Raw genomic sequence first — 22,839 nt, 5'->3', positions numbered from 1 at the left:
GAGCCCCGGGCCCCCCTAGCCCAGCTCCGGGACTGGACGCGCTCCCCGAGTCGGCTGCATGGACCCGCAGCCCAGCTGCGTCGTGGTGACGGGTAAGACTGATTCTCCCTGCTTTCGGGTTTGCCGCTGCCTTCCGCTGCCCCTGGAACACGCACGCGCAGGGTCCTGGTCATGCACAGCCCCCTGGAAGCCTGATCTGTCCTAGGAAAAACCAGGCAGGGACAGAGCTTTCCTGCCTCTGTGGCTCACACGCTGCAGATAACTTGCGTGGCGCGCGTGAAGGCGCCCTCTCGGGTTTAGGCTCTGACCTTGTCTGTCCTTCAGCCCCTGGGGAAGAAGCCAAGGCTGGCACCCGCTGTCCCTGAGGCTTGGACCCGGTGGGCACACGTTTGGGATACATTTCACAGCAAAGAGAAACCTGCGTGCTCAGAAAGGACAGGACACTCGCCAGGCTATCCCTTGTCCTTCCAAGAGCCACGCAGCCCCCATTCCCAGGAGACAGCTCTCCCTGCGATGGGGGTTCTGAGACTCCGCTTCCTCCCTGGAGCCCTCTGGTGTCTCTGAAACCCCAAAAGCTCAACTGGGAAGAAAGGATGGCTGCTTGCTGTCCCAGCAGCCTATCCAAAGTCACCCGGCTACAAGTGCCTCACACGTCATCGACACAGCTGGTCCCTGAGGACTTGATCTTTCTTCATAAAGCTCTCTGTTTATTTTTAGTTAGACACCAAGCTCTTTATTTATTTATTTAGGTCTTTACTTATCTATTTTTAGTTAGGCACATTTGACACATTTTAAATTTCTTTTTTTCTCCTCCCCCTTCCCCGTACTGGGGATTGAATCCAAGGCCTTTGCACTGAGCTAGATCCCCAACGTTCTCCCCTTTTCTTAATTTTTATTTTGAGCCAAAGTCTCGCTAAGTCTCTAAATTGCCCAGGCTGAGCTCAAACTTGCAATCCTTCTGCCTCAGCCTCCCAGCGAACTGGTATTACAGGTGAATGCCACCACACCAACTAACATTCCAAGTTTCTTGAGTTGTTTTGGGCAAAGGAAACAGAGGAGATAAGGCGAGGATTCCTGCATGGTAAAAGTCACCTATCTTAATGGAAAGTTGTTGCTTGTAACATTTTCAGACTGTAATTCACACTTCTATCTACCTTCTGAAGGAAAAAAAAAGAAAAGAAAAGAAAAAGAAAATCCCTGGGAAGCCCTTTTAGCTCCCTCGTTCTTCGTGTTATTTTGGGATTAGAGGCTGAGTGGTTCAGATTGCACTGGAATTCCTAAGGAAGCTCAGCTCCTTGTCAGTGTCAGGAATGAAATTGGCCCTGAGAACCCTGGCCCCCCGGAGGAGTCTCACACAGACCCCTGCCCTTGCCTTGTCAGCCTGCGGTTCTGCTGGCTGACAGTAGATGGCGCGATGGAGTAATACCTGATGATTTCAGAGTGTGGCCTCCTTTATTGGAAATGTTCTGATCTGCCAGGGACAGTCTCTTCACTTAAGTGGATTTGCTTCATGCGCAAATCTCACCAAGACAATTGGCGCGGAGACGACCAGACGTGGGAAAGCCAGGGCGCTGACACATTGCCTGGAGATCAAGGTGCTCTGACAACCACCCTCAATCACAGGGAGAGGCTCACCAACACCTGGCCGCCCCAAGGGCCGCCCCACTCCCAAAGATCCCTTCAGCGCCCCTTGGCAAGTACCATCCGGGCTGGGGAGCTGACAGTGACGTCCAGCCTGGCAAAAAGGGAGCGTTAAACCTTCTCTTGTTGACCGGTTTTTCCTAATTTTTTCATAGATAAGAGATGTAACTTTTGCTGATCTGAACAGGATTCTAAAACAGAATGTGATTGTGTGTGTGTGTGTGTGTGTGTGTGTGTGTGTGTGTTGGTGCATTTTTATTATCTTAGGAGGTACCTGGCTTCTTATTCATTTTTCCCTTAATTCCAATATTTTCTCTTTCATTTCTTCCTTCCCTCCCTTCGTCCCTTCCTTCCTTTCTTCAGTACTGGGGATTGATCCCAGGGCACATGCTAGACCAGCACTCTTTTTGGAGGGGGTTGAGACAGGGTCTCACTATGTAAATGAGACTGACCTGGACTATGTATGTAGCCCAGGCTCGTCTCAAACTCACAACGATCCTCCTGCCTCAGCCTCCCAAGTGCTGAGATTACAGGCATGCGCCACAACACCCAGCATAGCTCAGCACTCACACACACACACCCCACCCTTTTTATTTTTCATTCTGAGGCAGGATCTAGCTAAGTTGCCCAGGCTGGCCTCAAACATTTGATTGCCCTGCCTCAGCCTCTATGCAGCTAGAACTACAGACATGTACCGCCCTGCCTGAGTACTATTTTTCATAGTTGGTTTTACCCATGGCAGCAACTGTGGTGTTTATTCTCTAGCATTCAGTCCAAATCAGAAGATAACTCTGGCACATCCTGTTGGAAGTGTTTCTGTACCCTGAGAAGTTTGCCCCCTGTGAGCTTCCATAGTGAGCCTAGACCCAGATGTGCAGGAACTGCCACAGCCTCACTGGAGCTCCTCTCCAGAACTGACTCCTTCTCTAAAGGCTGGTGGTCCCAGGATTTGGGGCTTCAGAGGTTGATGTTTCATCTCCCCTCTTTCCCCATCTCAGAATTTGTATGAGTTGAGAAACACATCATGGGAGTCAGATAACAAAGCTCAGGTCCTCAACTGTACACCAGATAAAGCTGCATGACAGATTGTGGCCTGGGTCTGCAGACTACTCTGAGATCAGTGACCCAGGCTCCCACTGGCCCAGCAAACCGCAACTGGCCTCCCTCCTAAGTAGCCACAGTTTTAAAAGCTTTTATTTTAAAATAATTATAGATTCAAAGGAATTTGCAAAGAAACGTATACAGACAGGTCCCCTGTATCCTTCACCTAATCTCTCCTGATGTTCCCATCTTCAATATCAAAGCCAGGACATTGATGCTAGTATAATTCAGCGTGTTTACTTGCATCTGTCACACAGGTAGGTCCCTGTAGCCACAACCACAATCAACACATACAACTCTACTCTCACCTCAGAGCTCCTTCATACCACCATTTTACAGCCTCCCGCACTCCCCAACCCCAGCACTAGCATCTGACAAGCATGAATCTGTGCTTTGTCTCCATAATTATTATATTTTATGGATATGGCATAAAGGGGATCATACAGTATATGTGCTTTTGAGAATGGCTTTTTTTCAGTCAGAGTAACTTTGGAGGTTCATCCAGGTTCTTGTGTGTTATCAAGAGTTCTTTCACTTAAAGCATTTAATAGGTTTACTGAGATAGAATTTGCTGTTATACAAGTCACTTGTTTAAAGTGTATACTTTGGTAGCTCTTCATAGCTTCAGAGTCAATGATTTATTTTCACAGTCAATTGTAGAACAAATTCAGTACACCAAAAAAAACATTCTGGTCCCCTTAGGCGTCACTGCCCATATCCCCTTTAACATACATGCAGCCCTATGCAGCCACCAATTTACTTTATGTCTCTGTGAATTTGCCCAGGCTGGTCATTTTATATAAATGGAATCATACAAAAATGTCATCCCTTGTGACAGGGTTCTTTCACTTATCATGTTTTCAATGTTCCTCTGTGTTGTAACATGTATTAATAATTCATTTCTTTTTTATTGCCAATAATATTCCATTGTATGGATTCGACTACATTTTGTTTTCCATTCATCAGTTAATGGACATGTGGGTAGTTTCCATTTTATTCCTTTCTTTTTGCTGTTGAGTGTTATTCCATGGCATGAACAAACCACAGTTTAGTTATTAAGCCATTGATGAACATTAGGGTAGGTTCCAGACTTGGCCTACTACAAAGAAAACTGCTGTGAACATTCCTATGTAAGTTCCTATGTGAAAACCAGTTTTCATTTCTCTGAGTAAAATAGTCCAGGTGTGCAAATGCTGGACACTCCACTTTCTGTTTTAAAGCAAACACTCCTTTCCAAAACGACACTACCATTTTACATTCTTGACAGCAACATGTGTGTGACCCAGCTCCTCCTTGTCCTCACCAGCATTTGGTGTGATGAGTATTTTTATTTTAGCCACCTGGATAGCTGTGTTGTGATGCCTCAGGATTGTTTTCGGTTACTTCTTCCTGTTAGCTGAGGCTGTTGAGCTTTTTTTCAGGTGCTAATGTGCTAACACCTTCTTCTGTGGAAAGTCTCTTCCTGTCTTTTCCCCATTTTCTAGTTACTCTGTGGAATTTCTTTTGCACTGTTGTTGACAAACAATTGAACACATTCTTGTGGGTCTATCTCTGCTTCTTTACAAAGCCTGCATTTCAATCAGATATTTATGTACACATACACCCCCAGTCCTCCTAGATGGCCGTGATTGGACCTTCTTTCCCTGAAGTTGCCCCAGAGTGGCAAGGCGCAGGAGTAGCCCAGAGTCCAAAATGGCCTGGGAAGCAGTCAGAGATTCTTTCAGTGGTGCACCCTGGCTTGGGCAAACCTGGGTACATTTGGTTTCAGGTTTCGGACGCTTTCTACAGCACCTGGTGAATTCCAGCTGGGAAGCAGTGAAGGTAAACTCTGTCCCCCTTCCCCTTTGCCGCCACCCACCCAGCTGGCTCTCTCTGTGATTGCTGAGAACTCTCAGAGTCGCACAGCAGGGAACACATGCAAATCCACAGGCCCCTGGGAGATTGGTGTGTCTTTGGTCCTTGGGTTGCTGCAGGCCTGCCAGCTGATGCTCCTCTTGCCTTTGTGGTAAAGAAAGGATGCCAAAGGGATACTCCTGGGTGGGAGGGGACCCCCAAGGCCTAAGGCTGTTCCCAGAGCTGGGCTCCTAGGGTCCATATCTCTTCTGGTTGTGGCGTCTTGGTTTCCTCATTCGTGAATGGGGGATAATAGTGCTGAAGTTGCAAGATTGACCTGTGGATTCGAAGAGGTAAGTATGGAAGGCGGCTTTGTTGAAACACCGTCCAGCTCAGTATAAACAGTACACTTACTGTTAAGGAAGTCACCGAGTCAGAGACAATCCTTGAGGAGCACCAGGGTTTGCCTCTGCAGAGCGACCCGCCTTTCCTCCTTGGGACAGATTGTTTGTGATTGGTCCTCCGTGGATATCACTTAGAGTCTCCGGATGCTGACAACTGTGTATTCACACTTAACCTTCAATTTCATGCCGTTGTTGGATCAAGCTAAAGGTGGGGTCTCTACTCTAGTCTCAGTTTCCTGGTCAAGCCGAAAATGCACCAAAACCGCTAGCGTCATGCCCTTGTAGCAACTGTGGCATTGATTTTCGAGCCTGTCAGCACAGATGCAGTCAGGAGACTCTTGCACCGAGAGTTAGATTTTTAAGCCTTTTTCCAACCAGAAAACAAACAAACAAACAAACAAAACCTCAGAGAAACCCTGGACCCACTGTTAAGCCTCCGCTGCAATGACCATACCAGAAAGGCTGGCCCCTGGCTTCATTAGCCCCTGGCTGTTGCAGCCAGTTCCTCCATAAACAGGATCTCTGTGCCAAGTCCTAAATGATCCTGAACGCTTCATCTCTTTGCAGTCAGGATAATGGAAAAGAGGCAGGCTGCTTGGGTTTCACCTCCTCATTCTAGTCATCTAGTGTTCCTGTGCCTTCATTTTCTCATTTGTTGTGGGGAGCTAACCTGTGCACATGCGCGCGCATGCGTGGAAATGGAGGCAAATTCCACGACCAGACCTGTGACCAGCAAAAGGCTTGCGGTTGAAACCCAGCGCCTCCACTAAAGACACCACCAGCTCCTTGAATGCGGCTGTGTCTCAAGCACCTCAGCTGGTGTACATGCTTGTGTAATTTCTCTTAAAACCTCAGACTTCCTACAAATGAAGATGAAATGTCAGTTTTCAATCCAAGATCACCAAATATGCAAGGAAGCTTGCAAGCTCCCATGAGTACGAATCAGCAGTCGCAGATTTAGAAGCACAAGGACTTCCTCTGCTAAAATCGGAAAATAGCAAAACTAAAAGTGAAATATTTAAAGGTAGAGTCACAAAGCCAACAAGAGAGGGTCAAAAGATCAGGTAAATTGAAAATGAGAATGACAAAAGTTACAGAAATCAGAGATACAAGTACTGTATTAAAGCAAAAGCTCAACAGATGGTTACCAGCCATTTAGGCTCCTACACTCAGATTCAACTTCTCACCACTGACCAAATCAAAGGAAGCCATATATTTGAGTAAAAAGGAAAAGAGTTTATTCAAAGCTAGCTCTGAGGAGATGGAGGGGCTCACTTCCTTAAACCCCCCTCTCCTTGTGTACAGATGGATTAGGGACGGAGGGAGGGGAGTAAGGAAACAATGCAGATCTGCTCCTCTTAGTAGGAAGGCTCACATCTGTAGACCCTGTCACTTCTTTTAGGCTGAAGGAAGACCGAGGTGTTGGTTATTGCTAGGAGTGGGGTTTGGAGAACCTGTTCATCTCTACAAAGAAAAACCTATTTTAAAGTTCTATTTTACAGGGTCAGTTACAAGATTACTTAAATGGGAGTTGGGAATTAGAATGAAAAAAAAAAAAGACCATATAGTGTATGGTTCCGCTTACTTGTAAGTATTCTCAGTAAACAAGTCAGTTAAGACATAAAGGAGATTTGTGGTGGCCTAGGATAAGTAGGGGCCAGGAGATACTACACAGAAATGGAGAATGGCAGTAGATGGATATGAGATTTATTTTGGGTAGGATGAGAAAGCTCTAAAAGTGACTGTGGTGGTAGTTATAGAACTCCGAATATACTAAAAATCATTGACCTGTAGACTTTAAGTGGTGAAGTGTATGGTATGTAAATTACATCTCCATAGAAAAAGAGAGAAATGTTTGTCTAAATGCATATGGCATTGGAGAGAGTGATGGGAAAATTAATGAACTACAAGATACATCTGAAAATATTACTTAAAGAGCAGCATAAAGAGATAGACAAGGATATGAGGGCATTAGCGATATGGATAATATGTGAGTTTTTCTAACATATGTTTATTTGAAGTTCAGAAAGAGAGAACAGTGAAAATGAAAGAAAAGCAGTATTCAAAGAGTAAAGATTGAGAATAATCCAGAATATATGAAAGACATGACTCTACAGAGATAAGCTAGGACAGATAAAATCCACACCTAAACACATCACAATAAAACTGCAGAACATCAAAGACAAGCAGATTTCTAAGTACTCAGAGAGAAGAGACAAATCACCTACAAGAATAAATAGTCTAATGAGACTAAGGGTAAATATCTCAAAAGCAACAATAAAATGCAGAAAACCATAGAGTAGTATTTTCAATGTTGAAAATATAATTGCCAACCCCAAACTGTGTAGCCAAAACATTTTAAATGTGTTTTGGTGATTTGTAAATGGGAGCTGAATGTTGGAAAAAAAGGAAAGTGCAGAAAAATAATATAAATGCTAAAAGTTTACAGCAAAAACAGCCATTTACTACAAACCCCCAGAGACTGACTCGATCTCTTTACCAACAATATGTGCCATAGTATTTAACATCAAGATGCCCATAGTGGCCACCTTTCCCTCTTCAAGTTCATTTTGTGCAAAGTGACCCAGGCCATGGATCATCATTCACTGTGACCTCTAACTCCTAGGTCCTCAAATGTTAGAGTCACTCCCACCTCAGGTTCACTGAAAAGGAATTACATCCTCAATTTTTACTGTACTGAAGGTTAAACCAAATTGAGCGTTTTTTAAATACCTGTACTTCTTTATATATAGTAGTTCCCCCTTATCTGCTAGAGGTTTGTTCCAAGACCTCCTGTAGATGTGTGAAACTGTGGAAAGTACTGAACCTATGTATCCCATATAGATAGATACATAGATAGAGAGATAGATAGATAGATAGACAGATAGATACACATTATATTTTTCTATTGAAACATACCTATCATAAGCTTGACTTTAGTTGGGCATGGTGGAGCCCACCTGTATTCCCAGCACTTTGGTAGGCTGAGGTAGGAAAATCACAAGTTCAAATGCAGCCTGGAAAACATAGTAACTCAGTGAAACCCTGTCTCAAAGTAAAAAAAAAAAAAAAAAAGACTGGGGGTGTAGCTCAGTGTGAAGGTTCACCTCCCAGCACCACAAAAAAGTTTAATTTATAAATTAAGCACAGCAAGAGATTAACAACAACTCATAAGAAAATAGAACAATTATATAATGACATAGCATGATAAAAGTTATTTAAGATATATAAACTGCTTCGTCCTGGAATTTTCCATTTAGTATTTTCAGACCACGGTTGACCTTGGTTAACTGGAAAGGCAGATGGGAAGGGCAACTACTGCCTAAGTCTGTGCAGGTCCTCTGTCATTGTTCCTACCACTCATCATATTTCATTGATTTGAAGAACTACTTAAAAAAATCTTTTGGCAACTTGACACTGGATGAATGTCATAGTTAACTCCATCTTACGCTCTGTCATTGTTGAGCAATGCTTTACTTTCCCATTTCCCGGTCCTCCTTTCACCCTCTCCACCCGTTTACAAAGACATTGATTCCATGCTTTTCCTTTTCTCATTTTTTTTTCTTTTCCCTCTTACCTTTCCTCTTCCTCTCCAACTTCCCTTATTCCTTTAGACCTTTTCTTCCTATTACACACTATCAATTATACATTTTGATCCCTATTTACACTTTTAGTTTTTGACACCAGAGAAACTATTCGGTATGTACATGTGTCTTATTAATTTCACTTCAAAGTGTAGCCTCAATATGCATCCACTTAGCTATAAGTGACTCTAGTTTCTCATTCTTTATGGCTGATTAGTAATCCATTTTATAAAGAGAAATGCATCTTCTTTATCAAGTCTCCAGTTGCTGGGAAACTGGGCTGTTTCCACATTTTAGCTATTACAAACTGGGCCACTATAAACATGGGTGCGTATATATCACTGTGATATGATCCTTTTAATTCTTTTGGGAAGATACCCAGCACAGGGATAGCTGGGTCAAATGGGACTTCTAACCCTAGTTTTTTGAGTTATCTTCATACTGATTTCCAGTAGTTGCACCAGTCTGCACTCCCTGTAACAATGAAGAAGGGTTCCTTTCTTCCCACAATATTGCCAGCCTTTGTTATTGGTTAATTTCTGGATAGCAGCCATTCTTCTGGGGTGAGGTGGGATCTCAGTGTTGTTTTCATCTGCATCTCCCGAATGACCAATGATGTTGAACATTCTTTCATATGTTTATTTGCTGCTTTTTCTTCTATGTCTGAGAAATATCTATTCATTTCAGATGCCCCTTTTTGAATCAGGTCTTTACATTTGGAGGGTGTGATTTTTTTTTTTTTTAGTTCTTTATATATTCTAGATAGTAGACCTTTGTCTGAGGAACAGCTGGTAAAAGATTTTTTCCCACATTGTAAGCTGTCTCATAGCTCTGTTGGCGGTTTCTCTTGCAGTGCAGGAGCTTTTTAAAAAGATGAGATCCCAGTTGTTGATTCTTAGTGCTAGTTCCTGTGTCACTGAGAATATGTTCATAAAGTCTTTTCCTATGTCAATATCTTCAAGAGTTCTACCTAATTTATCTTCCAGAAAGTTTAATGTTTCTGTTTTAATATTTAGATCTTTAATCCACTTGGATTTTAGTTTATTGCATGGTAAAAGATAGGGGTCTAGTTTTAATCTTTGGCAAGTTGAAAGCCACTCTTTTCAACACTATTAAAGAGGCTATCTTTCCTCCACTAAGGATGGTTGGCTCCTTTGTCAAAGATGAGGTAGCTGAGTATGTCTGGAGTTGTTTCTGTATCTTCTAATCTGTTCCACAGACCCTTGGGTCTGTTTCTTTGCCAGTACCATGCTGTTTTTATCACAGTGGCTTTGTTGTGCTCACTTCGGCAGCACATATACAGTGGCTTTGTAGTATAGTTTCAAATTGGGGATTGTGATACCCCCTGCCATGTCTCTGTTGCCTAAAATTGCTTTTGCTATTCTAGGTTTATTCTGACCTAGAATTCCAAATGAATTTTTGGATTGTTTTCTCTAGCCCTGTGAAATGTACTGTTGGAATTTCAATAAGGATTGCATGGAATCTGTATAGGAGTTTTGGAAGTATGGCCATTTTCACTATATTGGTTCTTCCTATCCAGGAACAAGGGATGTGTTTTCATTTTCTTATATCCTCTTTGATCTCTTTTTTCAGAGTGCTGTAGTTCTCAATGTAGAGGACTTTTGTTTCCTTTGTCAGATTGATTCATACATATTTCATTTTTTTGGATGCTATTGTGAAAGGGATTATTTCTCTAATTTTAGTCTCAGTGAATCTGTTATTTGTGTACAAGAAGGTTATTGATTTTTTAGTGTTTACCTTGTATCCAGATACTCTACTGAATCTGTCAATTAAGTCTAGAAGTCTTTTGGCAGAGTTTTTTGGGTCTTCTACATAGAGTATCATATCATCAGTAAATGACAGTTTAACTTCTTTGTTTCCTATCTTTATTGCCTTTATTTAATTTCTTTGTCTTGTCTAATTGCTGTGACTAATGTTTCCAAAACTACTGAACAGGAGTGGTGATAGTAGAAATCCTTGTCTTGTTCCTGATTTTAGCAAGAAGGTTTTCAGTTTTTGACCATTTAAACCATGTTGGCTGTTGGTTTTTCATAGATAGCCTTTATCAAGTTGAGATAAAGATCATCTATTTCAATTTTCTGTAGGGTTTTCATCATGAATGGGTGTTGAATTTTGTCGAATGCTTTTTCTGCATCTATTGAGATGATCATATGGTTTTGGTTCTTGGCTCTGTTAATATAGTGTATTACATTTATTGATTTGTGTATATTGAACCATCCTTGCATCCCTGGGATAAATCCAACTTAGTCAGGGTGTATTATCTTCTTGATGACCCCCTATATTCTGTTTGCCAGTATTTTATTGAGGATTTTTGCATCTGTGTTCATTAGGGAGAATGGCCTGTAGTTCTCTTTTTTGGTTGGATCTTTCCCTGATTTTTGAATCAAAGTAACACTTGCTTCCAGGAACAAATTTGGAAGTGTTGCTTCCCTTTCAATTTCACTGAAGAGTTTAAAGAGTAATTAATAGTAATAATTCTCTAAATGTTCCTCATCTTGCAAAACTGAAACTATACCCATTGACCAACAGCTCTCCAATCACCCTCCTCTTACCTTCATGTAGACACCATGCTGCTTTCTTTTTCTATGACTTTAGCCATATTAGTTACCTCATGTAAGTGCAATTATATAGCACTTTATTTTTTTTGTGACTGGTTTAACTCACTTAGCATAATGTCCTAAGAGATCACCCATATTTTAACATGTGATATGTGATCTTTTTAAAAGCTGAATAATATTCTATTGTATTTACCACATTTTTCTTTTCTTTTTTTTTTTGTACTGGGATTCAAACTTGGGACCTTGTGCTTGCAAGGCAGGTAGTGGAACCACTGAGCTAAATCTCCAGCCCCATTTACCACATTTTTCTGATGTCTTCATCTGTCTTCAGACACTTGTGTTGTGGCTTCTGCCTACTGGCTATTGTAAATAACGCTACATCAACATGAGCATGCAAAATACCTCTTTGAGGTCTTGCCTTCATTCCTTTGGGTATATACGCACAAGTGAGTTGCTGGGTCATACGGTAATTCTATGTTTAACTGTTTGAGAAATTGCCATGCTGTTTTCTAGAGTGGGTGCAGCAGTCAACATTCCTACCAACAGTGTACAGGGTTCCAGTTTCTCCACATCTTCACCACACTTGTTGATTTCCGGTTTTTAATCCTGGCCACCCTAATTGAGTTTCTATAAGTAGGCTGTGACAATAAGAGACAGGTTACCCCAATAAGAACTCCACAGCTGGTGCCTTCTTTTGTATGTCCCAAGGTCCCCAGACAGCATGGTTTCCTAAGGGAAGAGGGGACCTTTCCCTTAGGGAAAGAGATACCATGATGACAAAAGTGATCTTCCTCTTTGATTCACTTTTAATTTTTTACAAAGTATATCAGTCTCATGAATGGGTTTCAGGATTATAGTACCCAGTCTTAATTAAACAAATTCCAAGTTATGATTAAGGAGTATTCACAGCAATGATCTGAAAAACCTCACAGATCAGCTATGAATAAATAATACAACCCATGAGAGAACAGCTGAGTGTTGCTTCTCCCACACCTCACATGAGCTCTTTGTCAGTCACATTTTTATGTAAGAACAATGACAAGCTGATCAAAAACTGGCCCCAAACAGGAAGAAATTAAGAAAATCACTTAAAATACAGTTTATATTCACTTACTAACAATAGCATCGCATCCACTTGAAGACATCAAGACACCAGCTGACTGCACGTGCCTGTTGACATTTTTGTAAATGGGGTGCATAATCAAAAACATTTCCAGACAGCCACTGTAGGGAGAAGACTTGGAGGTGCTGTCTTCCTTCCTGGATTTTTCTATGCAAGACTGCTCCACTTGTTTGGGAAATGGCTTGAAGGACTGGGGCAAGTGTCACCTATGGAGAACAGAACCTGAGGCCGCACAGTGAACTGGACATTGTGAAGGCAGAGTGTTCTTTTGCTGGTATCCAAAGATTTCCCAAAGCACTGCTGAGGGCTGTGGTCAGCCCTGAATGGTTAGCCCCACTTATAGTAGAACCTCCTTTGTGACTGCTTCCTGCAACTTTTTGTGTGTGTGTGTTTAAACGGGTACCAGGGATCGAACTCAGGTGCCATTGACCTAAATCCCCAGCCCAACTCCTCCCTTTTTAATGTGCACTCTCTGGGCTTCAGTTTCCGCACCTGTAGAGTGGGGACACCATCAGTTCTTCCGGAAAAGTCATGGGAAGTGCCAGGTGCAGTACCGGGGCACAGCAAGACCCCTCCAGGCAGAGCTAGGATGATTACTGGACTATTTTTAGAAAAAGAAAAGTGGTACACAAATGTCTGTTGTAGAAATCTTAATGAGTGTGAAAAGAAGCATCAGCCCTATTTCTGCCCTCAAGGGATAACTATTTCTATCAATGGCTATTTCCACTTCCATCAACAGATACAAGAATCAGTAAGATCCTGATATTTTCCACCTCCCTTTTTACTGAGGGAGACCTTTCAGCCAGAGCCCAGCACCAAGATGGCATGCAGAGAGTGCCTTGGCTACATACAATGACTAATGGAAACATGAGAGAAAAATGAACGGAAGGAGGGGAAGACAGGAGGGAGGGGAAGAGGAAGGGAGAGAGACGGGGAGGAGAAAGGGGAGATGAAGGGAGAGAGAGGATGGGGTACAGTGAAAGGAATGAATGCAGAAAGGAGAAAAGAAAGGGATGGAAAGAAGGGCGAGAGGGAGGAAGAAAGGGAGTAAAAAGGGAAGAGAGAAATAAAAAAGTGAAAGAAAGAGGGAAAGGGAACTGGGAGTCTGTACACCTCTCCAGGCCTCGGCCCTCTTGCTCCATGGAAAGTTCTTTTGCTGGGTGCCACCTGCCAATCTTCCCTGCCCCAAAGAGCCCGCTCCTCCATGCAGCACTTCTACCTTCACAGTCTTGCTTAGCCTTCACAGCAACCCGATGAGGAAGGTCCTATCCATACTTCATTTCACAGCTAGGGAAATGGAGGCTGGACAAGTCTCAGTCGTTTATGCAAACTCCTCCACCCAGTAAGAGGCAGAAGCAGCAAGGTCTGGGGCCCTCCTCCCTGGCCTTGCATCACGGGCCTCTCAGGCTCTGCAGCCTAGCACATTGGCTTCTACTCCTGCTTCTCCAAGTGTGAGAAGCACTGAGACCTGAGCAGAGGCAGCTTTCAGGCTTTTTGGGTGCTTTTTCCACCCCCTGAAGGAGGCAGCTCCCTCCTGCCTGGAGGCTGGGGCTGCACCAGCTCAAGAATCAGATCTTGGAAAAACAGCAATTGTTTCTTATCACCAGCTAGTGCCACAGCCTCAGTAGATTTGAGTAAATTTGGAGAGCAACTGGTGTCTTCCTTCTCTCTCTCCCTCTGAGAAGTGGCCATGTGTTCCTGGCAACCAGATTTTGGACAGTGAGGAAGATGGAAGAATGGGAGAGAAAAAGAGGCAGAGAGCAGGGCTCTTTGCCACCCCAAGACTTTTGCAACTGGTGCTTCAGGCTCTGTTGAGGCACTGTGGGATGGGCACGGACACAGAGTGCCCTGCTGGGCTTGGTCATGCCCCTGGGTAGCAACATATGCTGGGAGCAGGCTTATGCCAGGCACTGTCCCTCCTCTTTTTAGCACAAAAGACGGCAACTTGAGCCAAGCAAGTGCCAGTTCGGAAAGCCAGTCCCTGGCTCTCTCCAGTTCTGCACAGAACCCACATTCCCTTTGCTGAAGCCACCTGCCCTTCTCAGCAGAAATGGTGGTGGCAGCAGTGGCAGAACATTCGCACTGCTTCTGCCGGACCCACGCTCATCACATTCTAATAAATGTCACTTTCAATGAATCCATCTTGCATGACTTTCTCAAGTTAATGTGGGTTCGTTGTACTCAGCCAGCTCTCCTGTAAAGGTCTGACTATGTGCCGTCTAAAATTCACGAAGTGGACGTGCATCATCTCATCTAAAATCCTTGAAAATCCCTCCGGCTTTCACTTGTCCCCATTGCATAGATGAGAACACTGAGGAATGGCAGAGTTCAACGACAGGCCTAACAACTCAGTGCAGGGTGGCAGACCCAGGTCTCAAGCAGGGACTTTCTGATCTCGAAGTCCATGCCTTGCCTGCAGCCATACAGTTGGACTCCATCTCTGCATGTGCCCCTTCTGCCTGGCACCACCAATCCAGGCTCAGAACGACCACCAGCCCTGGCTTAGTTTTGTACAATGTGTCCTAGGTTCAACGACAGGCCTAACAACTCAGTGCAGGGTGGCAGACCCAGGTCTCAAGCAGGGACTTTCTGATCTCGAAGTCCATGCCTTGCCTGCAGCCATACAGTTGGACTCCATCTCTGCATGTGCCCCTTCTGCCTGGCACCACCAATCCAGGCTCAGAACGACCACCAGCCCTGGCTTAGTTTTGTACAATGTGTCCTAGAACACAATGACTATGGCTTAGGACACCAGGGTGTGTGTGTGTGTGTGTGTGTGTGTGTGTGTGTGTGTGTGCGCGCACGCGTGTGTGTGCATGTGTATATGTGTAGAGAGAGAGAGGAGTTTCCAGGGGAGACAGTACCTAGCAACTCTCCATGCTAGCAAGGTGGTACTGAGCTGAGAAAAGTCTCTCAATCTCCCTAAGCAGATGGGCTGTGGCCCTCTAAAGCTGAATGGTGGGCAGATTGGCTGAAACCAGGCCTCATCTCAAGACTCCCTAGAAGCCCTGTCTCAGCCTGCAGGGGCTGCTGTGCCAGGATTCCACACAACAACATGTGGCTCACACAACAGACATGGATTCCTCATGTTTTAAAGGCCGGAAGCCTGAATCAAGGTGCTGGCAGAGTTGGATCCTGGTGAGGGCTCCCTGCCCTACTGGCAGGTGCCTGCCATCTTGCTGTACCTTACCTAGTGAGAGAGAGAAAGGCTCCAGTCTTGCCTCTTCTTATAAGGACACTAATCCCATTATGGGTACCCCATTCTCATGGCTTAACCTCATTACTTCCCAAAGGACCCATCTTCTAATCCACCCCACTGGGGGTTAGGGCTTCAGCATATGAGTCTGGGGGAAACAATTCAATCCATAGCATCCTTAACCTTACTACAGCCAATGGCTCATTCTGGTAGCCTCATGATGTTCACAGACCCCAAGGGCCATCCAAGTAGCTTGGCCAGAGCATAGGCAAAGTCTGCAACGAGTGGAGGGATGTTGTCCTGTCCCCAGACTGCTAATATGCCATAGGTGAACAGGCTTGAGTCTACCCTGGTCCATGGCCTCTTCTCTACAACTCTGATACCCAATTCTGCTACTCTCTAAAGTCAGACATGTTTCCTAAGTTATTTGGTGGCAAAAGTTGACCTGAGTCTTTGTGGGGCAACGTGTGACATCTGAATCTATTCCACCTACCGTGCACCATTGAATTTTAGGGATTAAAATGCCGATATGAGTGTTTACGGGGGGCAGCCCCAGACCAGGCGAGAACAGAAGACACATCACAAGCACGAGCAGGACCCTATAATCTTCTAGGCACTGCTCCTCAGACTGGCAACACACACTTCTCATGTCAAGTGCCCTTCAGTCCATATTCGCTCCATAAATGCTGGCGTGATCTACACGGTGGCTACCCCGCAGTTTCTCCTTTCCCAAGAGAGATGCTGTCAGCCTTCAGGAAAGTACAAACTGAGAAGGTGCTGTGGGCTGAACCGTGTCCCCCTAGGGGATGATGCAGTCTAACCCTCAGTGCCCATGACCTTCTTTGGAAAGGGGCTTATAGATACAATCAAATTAAAATAAAGTCATAACAGTGGGCCTTCATCCAATATGAGTGGTGCTCTGGTAGGAAGAGGAAACCTGGCCACAGAGATAGACACACATGAGGTAAGAGACACAGGGTGAACGCCATGTGGAGGCTGGAGCGTTGCCCCGACATCTGCAGCCACAGTGTGGGTCACCCCAAAGCCTAGGGCAGGGCCAGATCTCCTGTCTGGGGTCTGTGATAGGTCTTCCTTGGCCACCTTCTATCCAAAGATACGCAGTCCTGGATGCCCGCCTCACCAGCAGTGGAAGACAGGACAAATGCAGTCACTAAATGAAGACCGCCTTGGTACACAGGGCCTTTAAGGGGACAGCTTTATGTTCCTGGTGGGACTTTTGCCAAGAATGAAATGCACACTTCTCAGATGTCATTCTCTTGGCTTTCTTCCAAAAGGGTTTATTCTGCTCTTCAGGGCAGCAAGGTGCTCCTGACTCAGGCATTCTCCACAGCCCTCCGTTCCTCTCACTGCTCCCCACTTCTCTCTGTGGATCTCATTTGAACCATGCCTTTTTCTGCCTTTGATATATTGATGTCTTCTCAGACACCTCTGTACGAGCTCCCTCTATGTGGGGTCAAGGGACCAGCTCCCCCTGGGTACTTCAAACTTGGAAGGCCCTACCTCAACCTCATCATCTCCCTAGCTCACTGCTACCTCCTCCTCCATCTTCTGGAGGAAGATTCACTGCCTCATGCGGACAATCTTTCCATGGCTCCCTATTGCCTAAGGATAAGTTCAAACCTGGCTAAGCATTCCACCTAGATTCCAGACTTCCCTGATTTTAGTTCTATTCTTTTCCTCCCTCTTACTCCATGAGTGGTAGCGGTGGATTAGTCCTCAAAATACCTAGGGATGCTACAGATGCTTCCTGAACAGATTAGAGTCCAAGGTGCTGGATGTTTTGTCTTGTTACACACAGAACAAACAGATAAATCCTTCATCCCTGCCAAGAACATCATGTCACACCAAATCAAAGGCCCCCAGCTCTTGTGTTCCCATCTGCCTTTGCAGGCTGCTCTGTCCCCAGCTTCTCCGTCTGGCTCACCCATCTGTCCATAGATGTCATCTCTCACACATGGTTGACTCAATTGTGCCCCTGTAGGGAATGGGCAGGGAGGCATTTTCCTAGTGGGCAGGAACCATGGCTCTTTGTTGGCTTCTCCACACTATGTGAGCGGGAGGGAGTTGGGTGCAGTGGGGCGCCAGGATTCAGGGCCACAGAAGGTCCCCGAGGGCAAAGCCCAAGGGTTGGGGTTTCTGGGACTCACCTTTGTACCGCAGTGTAAGAAGCTCTTTCTGCAGGAACTCTCCAAGCTGGGCCTGGGGACTGACATGGAGGTGGAGCTGCGGATTCTCCAGCTGCCCGTAGATTACAGGGAGGTGAAGCAGAGGGTCACCAGAATCTGGAAAGATTTTCACCCACAAGTAAGTGATGGCCAGAGAAGCAGTGGGCTCTAGGGACTGATGATGTGGTGGAGCCCAGAGCCTGAGAAAGGCTGGGACCCTGGTTCCGGGGCTGATGGCTGACGTGCACCTCACCACATCATCAGGCAACAATCAAGATAGTTTGCACCTCAGGGAGAGGCCCGGGGTTAGGTTCTACACACGTCCACCTGGGCTGGCTGGTTGAAACGAGGCAAAGAACTGCTGAGCTCACAGAGCTGTTGGGAGGGTGGTACACGTAGGAGGGCCCATCTTCAAAACACCAGCCTACATTATCTGCACCTCAGTGCTACACTAAACACGGGTACAAATACCACTCCCCAGACCACACGGTGCAGTTAATAAAGCATATACCACCAAGATGTTAAGACCAGGTTCCAAACACTTTGATAGAATACTCAGCAGCTATTTTTGAGAAAGAAAAATATGATCAACTCAAATACATTCTATCAAAAGTTTATTTGACTGTTACTAACTTCCTTTATTAAAGAATCATAAAAAAGATGGAGGATTCTATAGAAACACTAAACTTCTGTGGTAGTCTTTAGATACAAACTTGCTTTCTTCTCCCCCCTCCTAAAAAGAGAATATATTACCTTGTAAAAAATATTTTGAAATATAAAAGTATTGAAATATAAATGCAATATGGTTTTTATTTAGTTGAAAGAACTCAGCATCTCATTGCAGCTGTATTAATTAGGGGACACAGACAGGGAATCCCCTGGGCTTTCATGGGTGGATTTGGGGCTTGAGATGCTTTCCCAGGGCTTGGCCTTTCTGCACACTCAATGACCCGGTTTCCTGTGATCTCTCTGCTATGGCCTTTGTTCATACAGCTTGCTGTGCATGTGGGTGTGGACATTTCGGCCAAGGCAATTTTTCTGGAACAGTGTGGCAAGAACCGTGGCTACCAAGATGGTGACATCCGGGGCTTCCGGCCAGAGGGCGGTGTGTGCCTGCCAGGCGGCCCAGAAGTGATTGCGTCAAGGGTCAGCATGACGACGGTCTGCAAACGCCTTGCCATTGACGGTATTGAGGTGACCTCTTCCCGAGATGCGGGCAGGTAAGCTTTGCAGGTGTTGTTGGCTCACTAATCAAGTAGGGGAGAGGAAATGGCTTTCAAATTCCCTTTCTCCCACGAGGAAACCATGCTGTACCATCCAGCTGGCTGCTTGGCAAGGAGCCACCCCACAAGTCTCCCCTTTGTTGAACAGTTGTTCACATTCAGGCCTGGCTTGAGGTGACCCCTTTTTTCCTAACACTGGATTTGAGCAATTGTTAAAGAAGAGATACTGTAGAAGAGGTGGGGGTTTGGAGAACCAGGAACATTTTGTGAATGGTTTGATGCTTTTTGGTTTGGTGAGTTAACTCTGTGGCTTTAGTCCCAGATGAATATTCGTATACTGACAGTTTTCCAACTCTGAGCCCCCTGGCTGCATTTTCTTCTCTCCAAGGAATGAATGAACAAATGACTCAGTGAAGATGTGAATGAAGGAGAGATTTACTAGGGTAAAGGTGATTTGGACTAATTGGTTGAAAGCCTGGCCCTTTTCTGTCTTGGCCACTTGCTGGTCATGAAACCACGAGCCTAAGCTGTCTCTGCCCAGGCCATTCCTGCCCCATGTTCTTTTTGAGGCAGCAGAACCAAGTTAAGTCTCTCCGAATGGCCATCCTCCCTCCTCATGCTTTTAGATGGTGCATTGCCACGTATGCTTATGGTTCACGGAGGGTGTGGGTCGTCTGAAAATAAATGTGGCGTCTCATGGGGATGCAGGTACGTCTGCGATTACACCTACTACCTGTCTCTGCATCATGGAAATGGGCATGCAGCTCTCGTCCATGTCCCTCCACTGTCACGTGGGTTCCCAGCCAGCCTGCTGGGAAAAGCATTGAAAGTGATCATCCAGGAAATGCTGGAAGAGAGTTGCAAAGCCCAAGCTCAAAGCCAGGATTGCAGAGAACTGAACCGCAATGATCGCACACAAAGGGAACCAGTTGGGGAATGTCTCCTTTAGAGAAAAAGAAATGTTCAGTCCTATGTGTCGAGTTCAGTTATGCCTTCAGAGGCTTTTAAAGATTTGCTTGTAAAACAGTTTACACAGACAGAAAATATTCTGAATGAGCTCAACAAAATCAGTTATTTTATTGTCAGAAGTAAGAACTCTGTAAAAGGCAGATGTTTCACAAGGGATTAACTAGCTTCAGTTATGGTTTTTATGACAATAAAATGAAATCCCAGTAATTTTTTTTTCTTCTAAAAGACTAGCGGGGCTGTGGGATCCTGCCCAGGCTTGAGGACCACAGGCCACGGAAGCACAGGTGCAGCCACTCCTCTAGGCCTAGTGTTTGGTTACCCCGTCTTTTCTTTTGCTATTCATTTGGACAAGTTTGAAGTATACAGTTTAGTGACATTCAGCACATGTACACTGTTGTGCAACCATCACCTCTCTTGGGCTTTCTCACGATCCTAAACCAAAACTTTACCCCATATACAAAGGACTACCTGCTCCTTCTCTTCCCAACCTTTAGCAACCACCTTTACCTTCCTTTTCTGTGAACTCAATTAGGTCCCTAATATGATTCTCTTTTTTGTGTTTTATTTCATTTGTTATAACGTCCTCTAGTTCCACCAGTGTTGTAACAGATTATGTGACTTCATTGTTTTTTTAAGGCTAAACAATCTACCATTATATGTCCCTACCACACTTGGTTCTTCCGTTCACCCATGGATGGACACTTGGGTGGATTCCATCTTTTGGCTATGGACAATAATATTGCTGTAAAAATTGGCCTCTGAATATGTGGTTAGGTCCCTGATTTCAGTTCTATCGTGTATATACACAGGGTTAATTGCTAGAGCAAATGAAAATTCTGTGTTTAATTTTTTTAGGAACTGCTGTATTGGTTTTCACAGTGGATACACTGTTGTATAGTCTCACCAGCAATGTTTGCTCTTAAAGCAAGCTTTAAAGCTGGGCCTAGGTTCTCTCCATAATAAATATTATTCCCGATTTTTTTTTTTTTTGTACTGGGAATCTAACTTAAGACCTTGCACTTGTGAGGCAGGTAGCAGCACCACTGAGCTAAATCCCCAGCCCCTCCTAACTTTCAAAAATCAGAAACTCCCTTGTTTTGATTTTATGACACTGCACTGGGTCTTGTGCCAACCTGCTCACAGCCAAGTTCTGCTTGTCCAGTGTCTTTGGGGCACAGTTTTCATTCATAACCCCAATGGTAACTTTTTTTTGAGTAATAGTACGGAAGTATCTAAGGCCTAATACATTTCCTGTTATGTTGGTCTGCTCATAGCTACCATTTTTTACTTGAGTATACTAGGAAAGTCAGTCTGTTAGTGCCTGGATTCATGTACTGTGGGAAAAGGTAACTGTAAGCTAAAAACGAAGCAACTGGACAGGCCTTGCTCATTTTGCTATTAGCCCTCCAGAAGATTTATGTACACAGAACAGACTTTACAAGACCCCCTTTGTAAATACACTTGGGTTGTTTGACATGCAGCAGGTCTCAGTCACTCTGTGACATCAAAAGCCTGCAAGTGAGCCATCTCGAGATGGTGCCGGGGTCTAGCAGCATGGTAGTTTATGTGGAGATACTTTTGTACTTGGGGCAAGTAGCAGCCATCCAGAGCCCTCAACCCCTTTATTCTTTCTCCTGTTTCGGGACACTGGCAAGCCAGGGACCCCCAGGACAGAGCTCCGGTATTATTGCAAATTGCTCAATGCCATGCATACACATTGAAGAATTTTTTAGATATCCAGTTGGGAGGTCTAGAGCTCTCTTGTGATGAACTTCCCCATAATTTCCCAGCCTGCGGCCTCTCAAATTGTCCATGGAGAACTCCAGAGGAGCATTTATGTCCTGATCTCTGTGAATGACTCAGATCCCTACTGATCTACAGCGGGGCCTGTTCAGTCATGGCTGCTACAGGGCAGTTCTGAGTTGAAAACTGTAGCATAAAAGACTGCGCCCTGGTTTGATTGCTTAATAGCCAGGGCGTTTGGGGCACGTCCATGTGTGCCTCTGCAAAACAGAGCAATAAAGCCTGCCATTGCAGGGTGCTTGTGAATATCCAGTGAAGACTATGGGTGTCAAAGACCTTCCTTGACAATAGAACACCACTAAAACACACAGCAGAGTGTGGCCTCATAGCTGGCTATGGTCCCAGTGGGTCTCCCATGGGTTCATGTGTTAGGAGCTTGGTTTCCAGCTGGTGTTGTTGGGAGGAGGTGGGGCCTTTGGGAGGTGGAGCCTAATGGGAGGTCCTTAGGTCATTGGGGTAGCTGTCCTCAGGAGAAATTAAGGAACTTCTTTGGGATCCCTGAACTCTTACAAGGAATTGTTAAAGAGTAAGCGAAACCCAGAATTGCTCTCCGGCTTCCTCTTTTGAGATGTGATGTCTTCTTCCCACATGAGCTCCTTCTATGAGGGCCTCCCCAGAGCCTGATGCCTGCACCATACTCATCAGCCTCCAGAACTGTGAGTCAAATAAACTTTTCTTTGTGAAGTTAGCCTGCCTTGGGTATTTTGTTATAGTAATGCAAAACAGATTTAACACACAGGGTGGAGGTATACATAGAAATAGCTCTTTAGTACTCTTTAAGAAGTGGCAGAGACCAGAAAGGTTCTAATGTCTGAGGATCCACTGTCTACATCCTAAGAAACCGGTGTTCTGGCTTTGGCAGACTGTGACAGCTTAGCCTTGGACACGAGACCTTCTTCAGTTACTTACAGGAGGACCTGTTAGGCTCTGGGTGACCACATTGTGCAGGACCCTGAGGCCAGCACCGAGCTTTAGAGTGCTTCCCTTAGAGCTTTTAAAATGCTTTTTGCTTTTACAGTCTATACCTGAAACTCACCAGGTCTTGGATAACCATGGCTTTTAATTTCTTCTATTGTGTCCAACTATTTAGCTATTCTAACAGCCTGACTTTTTTGCTGGTTTAATTTCCCATGGTCAAAGCTTATTGCGATGACCAGCTTGTCACCCAGGTTGTCTATGCATAGGTGTTCTAAGGCA

General features: G+C 44.8%; 1 protein-coding gene across 1 annotated transcript; it reads left to right on the top strand.

The window, feature by feature from the left end:
- The first annotated feature begins 25 nt into the window (after window positions 1-25).
- Window positions 26-22,297, top strand: Pgpep1l (pyroglutamyl-peptidase I like). Its single transcript, XM_033760996.1, has 5 exons — window positions 26-92; window positions 4,511-4,563; window positions 17,664-17,786; window positions 18,641-18,867; window positions 22,236-22,297. The coding sequence occupies exons 1-5, from the start codon at window positions 59-61 to the stop codon at window positions 22,264-22,266; spliced, it is 468 nt and encodes a 155-aa protein (XP_033616887.1). The 5' UTR covers window positions 26-58; the 3' UTR covers window positions 22,267-22,297.
- Window positions 22,298-22,839: the final 542 nt, after the last annotated feature.

The sequence above is a fragment of the Fukomys damarensis genome, unplaced genomic scaffold (assembly GCF_012274545.1).
Source record: "Fukomys damarensis isolate Sample0158 unplaced genomic scaffold, DMR_v1.0_HiC HiC_scaffold_7, whole genome shotgun sequence".
Taxonomy (NCBI): domain Eukaryota; kingdom Metazoa; phylum Chordata; class Mammalia; order Rodentia; family Bathyergidae; genus Fukomys; species Fukomys damarensis.
The sequence above is the reverse complement of the archived record's forward strand: the minus strand, read 5'-3'. Positions and strand labels throughout refer to the sequence as shown.

What these genes read in the sequence shown, in the direction of transcription:
- Pgpep1l (XM_033760996.1), top strand. Translation starts at nt 59, where the DNA reads ATGGACCCGCAGCCCAGCTGCGTCGTGGTGACGG. An exon ending in GGAAAGATTTTCACCCACAA is followed by an intron (nt 17,787 to 18,640) that starts GTAAGTGATGGC and finishes TTGTTCATACAG; the next exon opens with CTTGCTGTGCATGTGGGTGT. An exon ending in TCTTCCCGAGATGCGGGCAG is followed by an intron (nt 18,868 to 22,235) that starts GTAAGCTTTGCA and finishes TTCCCACATGAG; the next exon opens with CTCCTTCTATGAGGGCCTCC.